This window comes from Helianthus annuus, chromosome 2 (genome assembly GCF_002127325.2).
Source record: "Helianthus annuus cultivar XRQ/B chromosome 2, HanXRQr2.0-SUNRISE, whole genome shotgun sequence".
Classification (NCBI taxonomy): Eukaryota; Viridiplantae; Streptophyta; class Magnoliopsida; order Asterales; family Asteraceae; genus Helianthus; species Helianthus annuus.
Genome location: NC_035434.2, coordinates 43,526,734 through 43,540,787, shown reverse-complemented (window position 1 = coordinate 43,540,787; position 14,054 = coordinate 43,526,734). Strand labels below are relative to the sequence as shown.

Sequence of the window (14,054 nt, the reverse complement as noted above, 5' to 3'; positions counted from 1 at the left end):
ATGACGTATACTTTGGCTATTCGAAGTATTTCATCGATTGTTGGGGGTACGCCATCCCTTCCATGTAGCGTTCTCAGTAACTCATCATCATTGACCCCCTGAAGGAAAGCTCCACATGCCAGGTCATTTGTCACGCCCGGGATCGCCAGGCTTTCCTTGTTAAACCTGATGATAAAGTTTTCTACCGTCTCATTATCTCGCCGACGGATGTGGAGGAGCTCGTTTCTATCTTTCGTGTGTCTGCGCTGCTGGCTGAACTGTAAGATAAATTTCGATTCTAAATCTTCAAAGCTGTCTATTTCACCTGTAGGCAGGCTATCCCACCAAACTCGGGCCGCGCCCACTAGCGTTTGTACGAACATTTTGCACCATAAGGGCATGGACCAACAGGCTACTTCACCGGCGCTCTTGAATAAGTTGAGATGATCATCCGGGTCGGCGAGGCCATCATACTTGCCAACCGTTTGGGGCATCTTGGGTTTTTCCTTGATAGGGGCTCGGCGATTCTTCGAGTGAATTTAGACCGGAACGTCGCGTCGATCGGCTTGTACGGTCTGGTAAGTTCGTCTTCTTCCACATTTACAGGCTGTGCTGGTGGGGCGTCCATACCCGGGACAGTTCCCACTATAGGGTTGGAGTTTCCTATTGGAGACACCCGGGGCCTGACCGTGTTTCCCCTGTCGTACACAGGCTCAGTTGTAGGCGGGGTCTGGGTATAAACCGGTTGTGGCGTTGGGACACTCCACCAAGGCGGCATGTAAGCCGCGTACGGCGATTGAGTGCTACCTTGCGTCGTTCCCTGGAGCGGATACGCCGAACCCCCGTACGAGGGTAAATATCCGTAAGGGGGTGCATAACAATACCCAGGGAAGTATATTTGGTTTCCTGGTGTGTTGGGGGCGTTCATAACTCCGGCCGGCATGACGACCGGCTGTTGAGGCGGCGTCGATAATGCCGCGGTAAGCGCCGCTGTGTATAGCGGTGGCATCGAGTTGGTAGTCAGAGGTTGATAGTATTGAGGCCTACTAGTTTGCGGTGTGACGGTGCTGGGGCTTGCCGATGTGATAACAGGGACGGAGGAGAGGCGTGAAGCCTGTGCATTAGTAGTTGTCGCTGGGGTGAACATATTACCGTTAATTCCCCCTAACTCCCTTGATTGCAGTTGTGAGGGCGTGTAAAGAAACGGACTCGTCACCACAGTCTGGGAAGAGACGGTGGAGATGTTGTCAAAACCTGGCGGTGGTCCTTCTGCCTCGAACTCTAGGTCCAGCGACCTTGTAACGGCTGGGGAGGACTGTGTGGTGGCGCCGAGGCTCGTCCCCAACGTCAGGTTATTGTTTGTCATCGTTTGATCTGCTACGTTCTGATCACCTGCCATGAGGTTCTGTCACTGAATAGGTCCCACGGATGGCGCCAATGAAGAAACACTGACCTATGCGGTGATTATGGGTTAAGACTTCAATGATTAGTGACCTGAACGTTTGGCTGCAAAACAGAAACACCGTTAGGACTCGTTACAGGAATGGGGTTATTCCTGTAACCACCCTCCGGCGTGAGAATAAGTCTCGGTTTGTGGAAGTGAAAGGAAATTGAGAAGAGAAAGTTATATGAGAGCAAGATGATCATACCTTATACGTTTACCTTTATTTATAGGTTTTCCATTAGGGTTTCCTCTAACCTAGGATATATTCCGATAAGTTAGTGATTTACACGATCTTCCCGAAAAGTTGGAGATTTGGTTTTGTAACTTCCATGCGGATATGGAAAGTTCTAGAATAATCATTTATATTTATATTAAAATAATAGGTTGTAACCGGGTCGGGTTGACCGATGTGGGTCATACCTCGTCAGGTACAAACAAAAAAACACGAAATACACATTAATAAAGCTTATAATAACACAAAAGCATTTGTTACAAACAACCAAAGCACCATAATGTTACTAAATAATAATAACTAGCAATAACGCTCGCGCGCATTGCGGCGCGGTACATCGCAAACATCGAATAGATTAGTCCAAACGTTATGTGATGCGTTAACCATATAAAAACATGTGTTTCGACGTATCTGATTGAACTCAATGTAACCTATATAAACATTGCAATTGGATCAAACATAAAGTAAATCAAATATATATCGAACAATCATAATATATTATATGTGACCCGAGTCATACATAGAAAATGTAACGGATATAATGGAAAAGCTGACACGTATAATCAAAAGAGATTAATTAGAGCTTTTGAAAAAATGGAAAAAAAATAAACCACAATTTGACTCCACTCGGTTCAAAACAAAATTTACAAAACATCACCTGACTCGTTTCCTAAAAAAGTTTACGTCGAAAGATACACCAACTCAAATATATACCAAAACGTATATAAAAATATACACGTAAAAATGGTTTTTTAAACGAAAACGTATTATGGCCTGCCTCATTTCCAGAAAAAAGTTTTTGTAGACACATAGAGCAAATCGAATTTATACCGGTACATACATAAAAATATACATGTGAAAAAATAGTTTTTATTAAGTAAAGAAGGTATAACGCTAAACTCAAAACAAATTATTAGTAAAACAACTTAATAGGTTAACTTCGTTCGTAAAATTGTGCGAAGTAGCACTAATGCTAAACCACTGCCAGCGAACACCAACATCAGAAGAGCATGTAAAAATAAAATAAATAAAAATATAAAACATAACACCAAACAAAAAACATACGTAAAATCGTTGAACCATGCACGCCCGTTGTGGCGTGTTAATGCGAAATAATTAGACAAAAAGGTAAAACGTAGAAAAGACTAACTAAGTCGATCTACGATCCGCGCGTTGCGACGAACTTGTAACGGAGAAAAATAGACGCGTTGTGACTGGCCTATCAAACGGAAAAAAACGTTGAACCCCACACGTATGTTGTTGCGTGTTGACTCGTAAAATTTAGAACGAAACGTAAAACGAAAAAACTTGCGAAAGATGAAAAGTATGGGGAGACCAAAGTTGAAAATAAAAAAGAGTATTGGGGTTAAATTGATAAATTGAAAAGCTTTGGGTTAAATCTAAAAAAGTCAAAGGGTTAAAATGTGAAAGATAAAACAATTGGGTAGAAACTGAAAAATGCAAAAAAAAAAAAAAAAAAAACAAAATTGAAAAGCTCCCAATAAGTATGTTACAAGTATATAAAGCAAAAAAATGTTTCTAATTTATAGTTTGGAAATAATAATAATAATAATAATAATAATAATAATAATAATAATAATAATAATAATAATAAAATAATATATAAATATTAAAGCTATTTTACAAACATTGTCGTCCTTCATAAAGTTATTTTTAAAAGAATTCCAAATCAAACACATGACGTATAAATAAAACAAGTAATTAATTCAACTCATCACACACTTTGAAAGACTCATATATTTCAAAGTGCTTTTTCATTCTGGATTAGGCTATGGGTATATTTTCACGCTCCTTAACTATACATAGGCATCACATCACCTACTTGACCCTCTTTCACTTCACCGTACACCTAGAAAATGGTTTAACCCCATTAACACCCCTTAAAATTAATTAAAATACATATATATATATATATATATATATAGCATGTTGTGTGTGTGTGCAAATTTTGGAATGTTTGATTCCCTCCCTCTCTCTCCTAGTTAACTTCTTAACATGTGAAGTTTTTAATGCCTCTTAAGGGTATACGGTGTGGCAAGCGGCAAAGCTCGGCAAATGTGTTTGCCGATCGGCAAACACCGCCGCCGAAGATGTTGGGACGCGGCAAAGGAAACAAATCGGGGACAGGATGCCGATTCGGGAAGCATGCTTGTTGACCGTTGTTCACCCATTCCAAGGGTAATAATACCGTTAAATGTAAAAAAAAAATTGTTTTTGAAATTACCCTATAATAAATACTAGTCACATATTTTGAAAAAAATACACCATACTCTCTCAATCTACTCAACACACTGTTAAAAATTTTGAAAAATATGGAAGGCTCAAAGAAGGGTGAAGGCAAGAAGAAAATGGTAGGGTCCGGTTCAAAGTCGAGGCCTCAAGATAAACGTGGTTCGGGTGGTACTAGTGTCCCGTTTAATCCGCAACTTGGGTTTGCGAATCAAACCCAACCTTCATTTTATTTTAACCAACCCATGCATCAACCTTTCGGTTATGATACCCAACCCACCCAAAATTGGATGCAATACGGTCCGAGGATGACTCAAGCCGGTTATTATGATTACTCCCCAGAAGCGCAAAATGCTTTTGACGCGTTTGCTTTTCAAAACCCAATGTCACAATCACCGAGAGACGTATAAGATGACGCCGATGAGGAGTTCGTGCCGGAAACCCAAGAACAAGAGTTAGATGATGATGATGAAGATGTTGCGGATGAACCGGAAAGAAAAGGAAAAGCCAAACGGGAAAGTTGGTCGCCTAGACAAGAAGAGGCGTTGGCAAATGCTTTTGTTCATTGCACTTTGAATAAAAAGAAAGGCAATCAACAAAAGAAGGATGGCTTTTGGAAGAAAGTTCTAAACCACTTCAACGAAGCGGTCGGAGGAAGTAACCGAACCCACCACTAAGTTCGCTCAAAATGGATGACGATGCAAACAAAATTAACACATTCAACGGTCTCTATCATCAAGCGGTAATTTTTTTATACGGTTTATTTTTTAACGAAATATTTGGATTTAGTTGTTGATAATATATTATTATAGGATCGTTTACGTCCTAGCGGGAGTGACGATGCTTATGTAATGAAACAAGTGTTAAAGGATTATAAAAGCAAAGAAAAAATTGAGTTCGCTCATGTTGCGGCTTGGGAGGTTGTTAGAACAAATCAAAAGTGGTCGCCGGTACCTTTGTTGAATGAAGAAAGCTCCGGTTCGGGTCTAAAAAGAAAGTCTTCGGATTCGGGAAATTATACACGAGGATCACCGAATGTCGAAATCTCGAGCGGATTCGATATTCCCGACATAAACGAGGATCCTTCACCACCACCAACAAGACGACAAACGAGAAAGGAGAAAAAGGACAAAGGGTCGTCTTCAAAAAACGAAGATCCAAGAGATATAACACACAAATTCGAAGAGTACAAGGCCATGAAAAAAGAGATAATGGAAATTAAACGTGTACGAGAAGAAAAATATTTGACCTTGGCGGATGAGCAACGAGAGGCGTTGCGACAAACAATGTTCGACAAGGACTTGGAGACGTATAATCGGCCTACCGACAATGTTCACCCGAAGATGTTGGAAATCACACTCGCTAGAAAACGTGAGATCGCAAAAAAATATGGATGGCCTTGTGATTTTTAGTTTTTTTTTAAGTTATATTTTATTTAAAATGTAATGTTTTATTTTTATTTAAGATGTAATGCTTTATTTTTAATTAAAATGTAATGCTTTATTTTTATTTTTAAAAAGTTTATGTTTTTTTCCATTTTATCTTAAATATAAAAAAAAAACATAAAATAAAAAAAAAAAGTTTGCCACTCAGCAAGTTTTTAAACCACTGCCAACAATTTTCAGCAAAGTTTAAACACTTTTGACTGATTGACATGGCGCGCTCTGATTGGTCGGTTTTTTGGTTTGCCACTTCAAAGTGTTTAACCACTCCTTACACCCTAACACCCTTCAGGAGCGGTTTAACAGGTGTTAACGGATGTCAACTAGGATTAACATCTATAGATATTAGAGTATACCTGGTGGCCTTATGATTGTGTTTCTAAAGTAGTTAAAATATTGAATCTAACTTGTTCAATTTTAAGTTGCATTTAAACTAGTTATAATGATGTGTTACCAATCATAAAAGAATCTCATAAATCTGTTTGGTGAGATGTCAAAATTTTCGAGAGCCTTTCAAAACAACTCTAAGGGTATAGGGAGTGGGCGGCAAACCACCATCGGTAAATGGGTTTGCTGAGCGGGAAAACCTCCGCCGACCCATTTTGACGATCGGTTAGTTTGGTGATTCGGTGATCGGTTGCCGAAACGGTGAAGGGAGGGAAGGAGAGAGAGGGGATGTGTGGTGGTGTACATGTCATCTCAACTAATCACACATTTTTCTTTTTTTTAAATAGTTTACCAATTCATAAAGTGTTTAACCATTGCCAACACTTTTTAACATAGTTTAAACGTTTTTCTTAAATGACATGGCACACTCTCATTGGTTGAATTTGAAATTTACCACTTTCAGCTCTTTAACCACTCCCTACATCCTAAGACCAAGCGTAATGGGGCGTTTTTTTTAAAAATTTTTGCCCGAAAACGCCCTATAACGCCCCACCCCCCATTACAGGGGGCGTTATCAGGCGTGATTTTCGAAAAAAAATGTCTCCGGCGTTTTAAAAATAACGCTTAAAAATGTGGGGCCACCAAAAATTCGACCGTTGTTCAAACGGTAACTTTCTTTATTTTTTTTTTTTTTTTTAAATAATTCCCACTATATATATTTAACCCACATTCACACCATTTTTTATACAAAAACTCACTATCTCTCCCACTTTCTTCCAACTTTTATAAAAAAAACCCATATCTTCTAATTTTTATACAATCATGCATCCATTCCGCCCTCCTTTTGGTGTCCCCGCTAGACCCGCAAACCCGAACACAACCCAACCGCAAACCCCATTCAACCTTCAAGAAATGGACCCGAGCTTTTTAACTTACGCGGCTTACTTAAGTGGCGCCCCTCCGTTTGTTCCTCCAACTTTCGGCTATGGTCAAGCCGGCGGGTCTCAACCGTCACAACCCGAAGCCGAACCCGATGTGGAAGTCGTACCGGAGACGCAACCCGAACCGGTGCAAGAAACATAAAAAACGCGGCAAAAGGTCGCATAAGAAGAAAGATAAGGACGCACCGAGGCGTACAAAAAATATAATCAAATGGACGAAGGAAGAGGAATACGCGTTGACTCGGGCGTATGTCGACATTTCGGAGGACGAAGAGACCGGTAACTATTTTATATAAATATTATTTTACTTACTTTGTTATTTTATTTTTTAACAAACAACTTATTATTTTTTTTTGTAGCAAACTTTCAAACGGGCCCGGTTTTTTGGGATAGGGTTCGTGCACTCTTCTTTAGCACGTGGGGTCAAGGCGAACATCGGGACAAAGACTCAATTTCTAGCAAATGGACCGACATCAACAACAAGTGTCATGGGTTTCAAGAAGTCTTCCAACGTAACTACGATAATCGCCCGAGCGGTGAAGGTGACGTGGGGGTTTTAACGAAGAGTTTGGAAGAGTTCGAGAGGACAAAAGGCCCTTTCACGTACTACAAGTGTTGGGAGCTACTTCGAAAAAGTCCAAAGTGGGCGGTAGTTAACCCAATGACGTCTAGTAGTAGACGTCGGGCTAAAAGGTCAAAAACATCATCCTCCGTTGACCCGTCAACTCCGACATCGGATGCCCGCAATGTTGATTTAAACGAGGCGGTGGACGAGGGTATTCAAGAAGAGTTGGCCCGACCCGGCGGTAGAAGAAAGGGAGCCGGGAAAAAAACGCTCGAGTCGTCTTCCGATCTCGAGTTAAAGGATGATTTCGAGGAGATGAACCGTCGTCTCCAAGACATTCGAGATCTCGGCCACCAACGTTATGAAATTATGAAGGAACGAATGGCCGAAACAAAAAAATTTAACGAGATGCAAGAGGCGAGGCAAATGGAAAAGGACATCGAGTTTTTTGTCCAAACCTATCGACCACCTACAAGGCGATGCGTTGATCCTTGCGCAAATGCGTCGCCAAAAAATTAAAGAAAAATATGGACTCTAGATCATATTATTTTTTTATGTTTTTTTTTATTTTTTTCAGTTTTTTTTTATTTTCTGCTTTTTTTTTTACTTTCGGTTTTTTTAAGTTTTTTTTTTATTTTTTTTTTCAATTAATGTAATTTTATTTTTAAATTAATGAAGGTTATTTTATGTTTTAAATTAAAAAAAATAAATGTGAAATGATTGTAAAATGATCGAATGGGGCATTATGAGGCATTATACCACTACACCACTTTTGCTATAATGCCCCCTTGCTGACTAGGACGCCACATGGCGCAAAACGCCCCATGGTGGGGGCATTATAGTATTATACCACTACACATGGTCTAAGGGTGGAGGGTATAGTCAATCACCCTAGGGTGTTTGAGTGAAATCCTACCTAATAATATTATGTCATATCAACTCCTCATTCTAATCCTTATTTTACACCCAATCACTAGGTATAGTCTAACACCCCTCAATTAAAAAAAAAAAAAACTTGATTGGTCCCTCCTCTCTCTTCTCTCCCCTCCTCTCAATCACACTCAATCCATTCCGTGAACAATCACCGATTTTTATTGCCTCTCTCTTGGTCACCGCTCACCTTCAAACCCACGGTATAGTCACCGCTCGGTGATATCTGTTCCCCACACATGTCCCCAAGCCCTATACCCTCCACCCTAATGCATTGAACAAATGACCTTTTAATCCTCCTAAGTAAAGCCATTTTTACCGACAACTAAGTCAAAAAAGACTTGTTTTCAAAAGTATTTGTCTAGTCTTTACGAGACAAAATTGCTCAGAGGGGATTATAATTGATACACGTCTCGACTATAGACCGACACCAACTGTGTTTTATCAAATTTTTTAAGGGAACTAACAATCACATACAATAAAATCTTATTCTTACATGGTGTATACAGGCCGTATAATCTTTTATGACCTGTATAGAATTAAATGAACTGTTAAAGGTTGTGCCAGCAGCTTTGTCAGTTCATTTTATTCTAGACGGGTCGTATAACCTTATATGGCCGTATACACCATGTGAGAATAAAATTTTAGGGTGTTCGTATATAATGTATATGATACATTTATACGGGCTGTATAACCTTATACGGTTCGTATACTTCGAATTTCGTATTTTTTTATTTTAACTGTTTGACTCAACGTATTATTCCTCGATACGCGTGCAACTAGACGTAAGATTCTTCAATTTGATGTTTTATTCCTCGATTCCCGTGCGAGTTATGTGATTAGAGGTTAGATTCTCCGATATTCGTACGAGTTATTTGATTCGACGTTAGATTCCTCGACTCGGGTGTTAATAATTTGAAACGATGTATATTTCGTAAAAAACTCTATATAAACGACACTAATCTTATTTATTTTCATTCAACTTCTATCCGTTTATTCTATATTTCTTTATATTCAAATTATATTACACTATCAATGTCGTTTTGGGTGACAATAACTTTTTCGGTAGTGACTCGGCTAGCGAGTCGAATCAGAGGAGTTATGATATCAATCAAAATAACAATCCCGGTTTGTTTGATCTAAATGTTTCGGTCGATCTCAATCTTGCGTCTGATGCAAGTCAAGATCCTTGGGGTTTGGATTCCTTTCAGGGTAATTATGCTGGTTATTTTCCACCGCCCATTAGTTTTCAATCCCCTCCTGGTAGTGGTGGACTGCTACCCGGTAGTGGTGGACCGTCCGAGGGTTCAAACAGTGACCAGGAACCTAGTGAGTTTGAAACCGATCAAGTATAACATTTTTTATATGTTTATTTGTTGTACGTTTTAAATTTCTGTTTATACGTTTGATGTCATTTTCATTATCATCGTAGTTCGTCAAAAACCTATGCATAACATCTTATTCAATAGAGTTAATCATTAATTCTCACATATAAGTGTTTCGTTATAAATTTAATAGCATGGATGAATTGGTAGAGTGGTGTAGAGAAGTCGGATGCCAAAATGGGTAGGCCATAGTCACCAAACACACGATCTACGACAAACCCCCAAGCGGCCAACCGTTAAAAATTTGGCTTACTTGCGATTGTGTCGGCCAGCACAAGTCAACAGCCACGGTCAGTCGTAGCCGGAGAAGGAAAACGGTTGCGAGTTCCAACTGAGCGGGACATACAGATAGATGTCACGTTATTGGAATTTAAGGGTTGACAAAGCTAATGTAACACCTCGAAATTTTGTGTCCAATAATGTGTTAACACGTGTCATGAGTTTACACGTGGCATTAAATATCAAATAAGGGACTAAAGTTGACAAACCTTGAAAGTATGTAAATTCGAGGGTTATAAATGTCAACAAAGAGTAAATATACTGTATAGTAACCCTAATTGACGCTCGTACCTTCAAACGGATAAATCATGGATCGTACGGAGCGAAACACGGGAGAAAGTGAGAGATTACAAGCTACAGGGGTTAATTGTGTCAACATGTTTAATTTATACCTCTGAGTGACCCTTTGACGAACCCGAGGCTTGGTAACAGTAAAATACGCTCACTAGATTGTGCTATATAAATTTCGCGAAGTTCTGTTTTAAAACAAGAAAGTTATGATCAAATTCGTATGAGAGGGGTTAAAAGCGTCAACAATAAAAGTTAAGGCTTTTCGGATAGTAAATAAACTAACTGGGGACTTAACAGTGCGGGTAAATGGCACGAGGCCCTTAATTGTAATCAACCGAGGGCCAAATCGCAAAGTTACCCCTTCGAGCCCAAAAGGTCAGGTTATTAATTACAAAGATTCGGTTAATCATTACAAAAGATTTAAAAATCTTTGAAAACAGGCCTCAGGCGGCCCGCCTGAGTGAAACACATAAGTTGAAGCGGGCCGCGAGCCACCTGTGGATACGCGTCTGACACGAAGATTCATGCGGCCCGCGTACAAGCTGCATGAAATCTAATGCGGGCCGCGTGAACCACCCAGATGCAGAAACTTTGGACAGATGCATGATTTGAGCTTGTGAACGATCATTGTTGCATTAACTGAAGCATGGGCGCCCTCTACATGCCCCCTAGCACCCAGGGCCACCTGCTGATCATCCATACTCCCTTGTAGGTTGAGTTGTAGTGATCTTGTGCTTGGAAATTCACTATAAAAGGCACTACATTGCACACTAATGAATCACACCTCAAACCTGCATTCTAACTCACTTCTGGAGCTCCAAAGCTTTCCTCTATCATTCTAAGTCGTGCACTAAGCTTCTGTAAGTTGCCTAACCCTTTGTGGTTTCATTTTTCAATAGTTTTAGCCTAAAAGTCAATCCGTCGTAATTAACGATTGACTTTGCGATAAATCACGAATGGTCCAGTGGTTTGTCGAATCAAAGATAGTTATATGATGGTAATCATGTGGGCATTAAACCCCTAAAAGGGCACCCTCTGATTCCCACTCTAACTAGATCAAATGTCGAGTCAAACATGCTTAGAAAAAGTCAACAGAAATGTCATTTTGCGATTTCTTGCATAATCTGTAATGTAGATGATATGTAACCTGTTTGAACACTCATAAAACATGATAATAAGTATATAAACTAGTCTAAGCTTGTTTGGTCCGACCATTTATTGTTTTGACCCGGTTCGGAGCCGAAGGTCGCAAAAGTTTGACTTTTGCATTGACTTCAGTTCTGACCCGTTAAAGTTTGAAATAAATATGCCTTAGTACTCTCTTAGGACCAGGTTACATGATGATATAAACCTCTGTGACCGGTTCGTTGTTTGTCCGAGTCTTTTACACATTTCCGTTAAATGCTTAAAAGTTGACCGTAACGCCCTTTATAAATTAAAACGAGAAATACGGACACGTGAAAGGATCATGACCTTGGTTACTGATTTCTAAACATGTCCCTAAAATTTCACGTCAATCCGAGGTCCAGAATATGAGTTATGCTAATTAGCGCAAATTGCGAAACTTTAGTAATTAAATAGCGCAATTAGCATAACGCCTATCTAAACCCGGATTTCGACACCAAACCTTTTGCTCACTGTTGTAAAATAATATTTTGGGATTTTTAAGATTTTTAATTATTTTTAACCTGCTCATAACCTGCGGTTATGGCAACGGTTCGGTAAATACCGAATATACCCTTTTCGGCCATAACTTGAGTTCTACAAGGTCTTTTGACCCGATTCCAGTTGCTACTGTTTTTAAATAATAAATAAAGTATTTTAGACTTTATAAACTGTTCGGGAAACTCAGATTTCCTGTAGAACTCTAAAACCTCTTTTATAATCTTTAAAAAGACCAAAATACCCCTACGGGGCATAATATGAACTTAAACTCGTTATGGGCATTATGGAAGGTATCCAACTGATACCACAACCTCTTTAAGGCATGTTGACTTAGGAAAACAGTGTAGGACTCCTACGGTTACCCGTTGCGCCTTTTGCGCGCACGGTTCGGCTTATGTAACTAGTTTACATAAATTAGCCGAAACGGGTCAAACCATATTGTTTTGACCCCAAAATCCAGAGTATGATTATTATACCCATATAAGACAAGTCTTCAAACTTGATGGGTCAAAATCACACTCCATTCACGGTTTTCGCCTTTCACGCGATTAAACCGTAACTATCCTTTGAAACTGACCGGTCTAAGCTACGGCAATTATAAAGACCCGTTAGGATTCTAATAGGTTATTTTAAAACCTTCGTTCCAGAATAGGAGACCAGTAAAAGCTATCTGTGATTTATTCAATTAAGGATCATACTTGCAAAGGTAAATACTTTTAACTTATTTTCCGTTATACGGGCTTGGGTTACGGTATCTAAAATACCGCTTGGTCGGGCAATTGACCCCAACTCATTAGTAGTTGAGTATTATCAATATGACCCGTTTAAAAACTGTTTTGTTGGCTTAAAGCCTTTGGGGGCTTAATGACCATGTCCCGGATATCCTTGGCAGCATTTATGAATGGCCACGACCTCGACATCCCGGTGTAGGCGTACACCCGACATTATGTCTATAACTATAAAAGTGTTGCCGTTGGTTACCCGCCACGGTTTTATACTATGTGGCGTGTCTATTAAGCTTTAACAAGATACGACTCGGGCGACCAAACGCATAGTAACATGTAATCCGTTACAAGATTTGATTATAAATTATCCCAAGTTATAAAGAGTTTGTGCCTTGAGCATTTAAACCAATTTTATTAAACATTTTACAAAAGTGTCAGTTGAATGTATTTACCAGTGTAAACTGACGTATTTTCCCCAAAAAGACTAAATGCAGGTACTAGGCGTAATTGGCTGGGATTTCTCCTTAAGCATCATTAGAAGTCTCGCAAGCTTAAGATGCCTGAAGTCTGTGGAACAATACTTTTTGTTATTATTATTTGATCCCCTGTGGATTATTATTTCAACAATGGTGATACACTGATATTACACTAAATGTTGAAATACATTATCTTATTGCTTCCGCTGTGCATTCATATAATTGTGTGGTTTGACTATATTGTTGCCAACTACGTCACGGTAATCCCCCACCGGGCCCACCGGTGATACACGTGGAAATCGGGGTGTGACAGGTTGGTATCAGAGCCAACACTGAGTAAATTAAACACTAGCCTTTGTGTTTAATCTCAGTTACACAATTGCACATACTTGAGTCTAGACAAGAACATAGGACAAATTCGAATTGCTATTCCAAGTTTGTCTTTTTATTGTTATTGCTATTTAAAGTTTTGAAACCAGGAAATATGCCGCCTGCAATCAGACGAGGAAGAGGAGGAAGAGGCAGAGGAACGATCATTACTATAACAACCCTCGGTAAAACAGACATCATTTCCGACACCCTAATATATTTTAAAATCTCAATGTGTCTTTATATGCACCCCGTATGTGAAAACCGAGCCCCAAGATAGATTATACTATATAAAATAAATAAAAACAATAATTATTAAGTTGAGGCGGGCCGCATAGACCCACCCCAACATGTAATGCGGGCCGCGAAGGGATGTGATCCGGATTCCCTTGATTTCTGTAGTGAAGGCGGGCCGCGTAAGGTTTATGCTTAGTTAACACGGGCCGCGCGCGTCCTGATTTGTGGCATGACCCGGAGCCGACACGTGTCAACACCGTGTCAAGTCTAGTGATGAGTGGGCCAAGCTACGCCGTTGACTTCATTTGACGCGGGCCGCGTGAACCCGGCCCAAATCCCACGCGGGCCGCGAGAAACCCCAGATCAGATCCTATAAATAGCACGCATCGGCTTCATTCGACGATCGCTCAAATCTTTCTTTCTTTCTAAATTTCTGAAGTAGTATACACTATAGCCG

The 14,054-nt window shown here is 39.8% G+C and overlaps 1 protein-coding gene across 1 annotated transcript; it reads right to left on the bottom strand.

The window, feature by feature from the left end:
• Positions 1-391: 391 nt before the first annotated feature.
• LOC110888277 (mucin-2-like) lies at positions 392-1,378 on the bottom strand. Its single transcript, XM_022135811.1, has one exon. The coding sequence runs from the start codon at positions 1,376-1,378 to the stop codon at positions 392-394; it is 987 nt and encodes a 328-aa protein (XP_021991503.1).
• Positions 1,379-14,054: the final 12,676 nt, after the last annotated feature.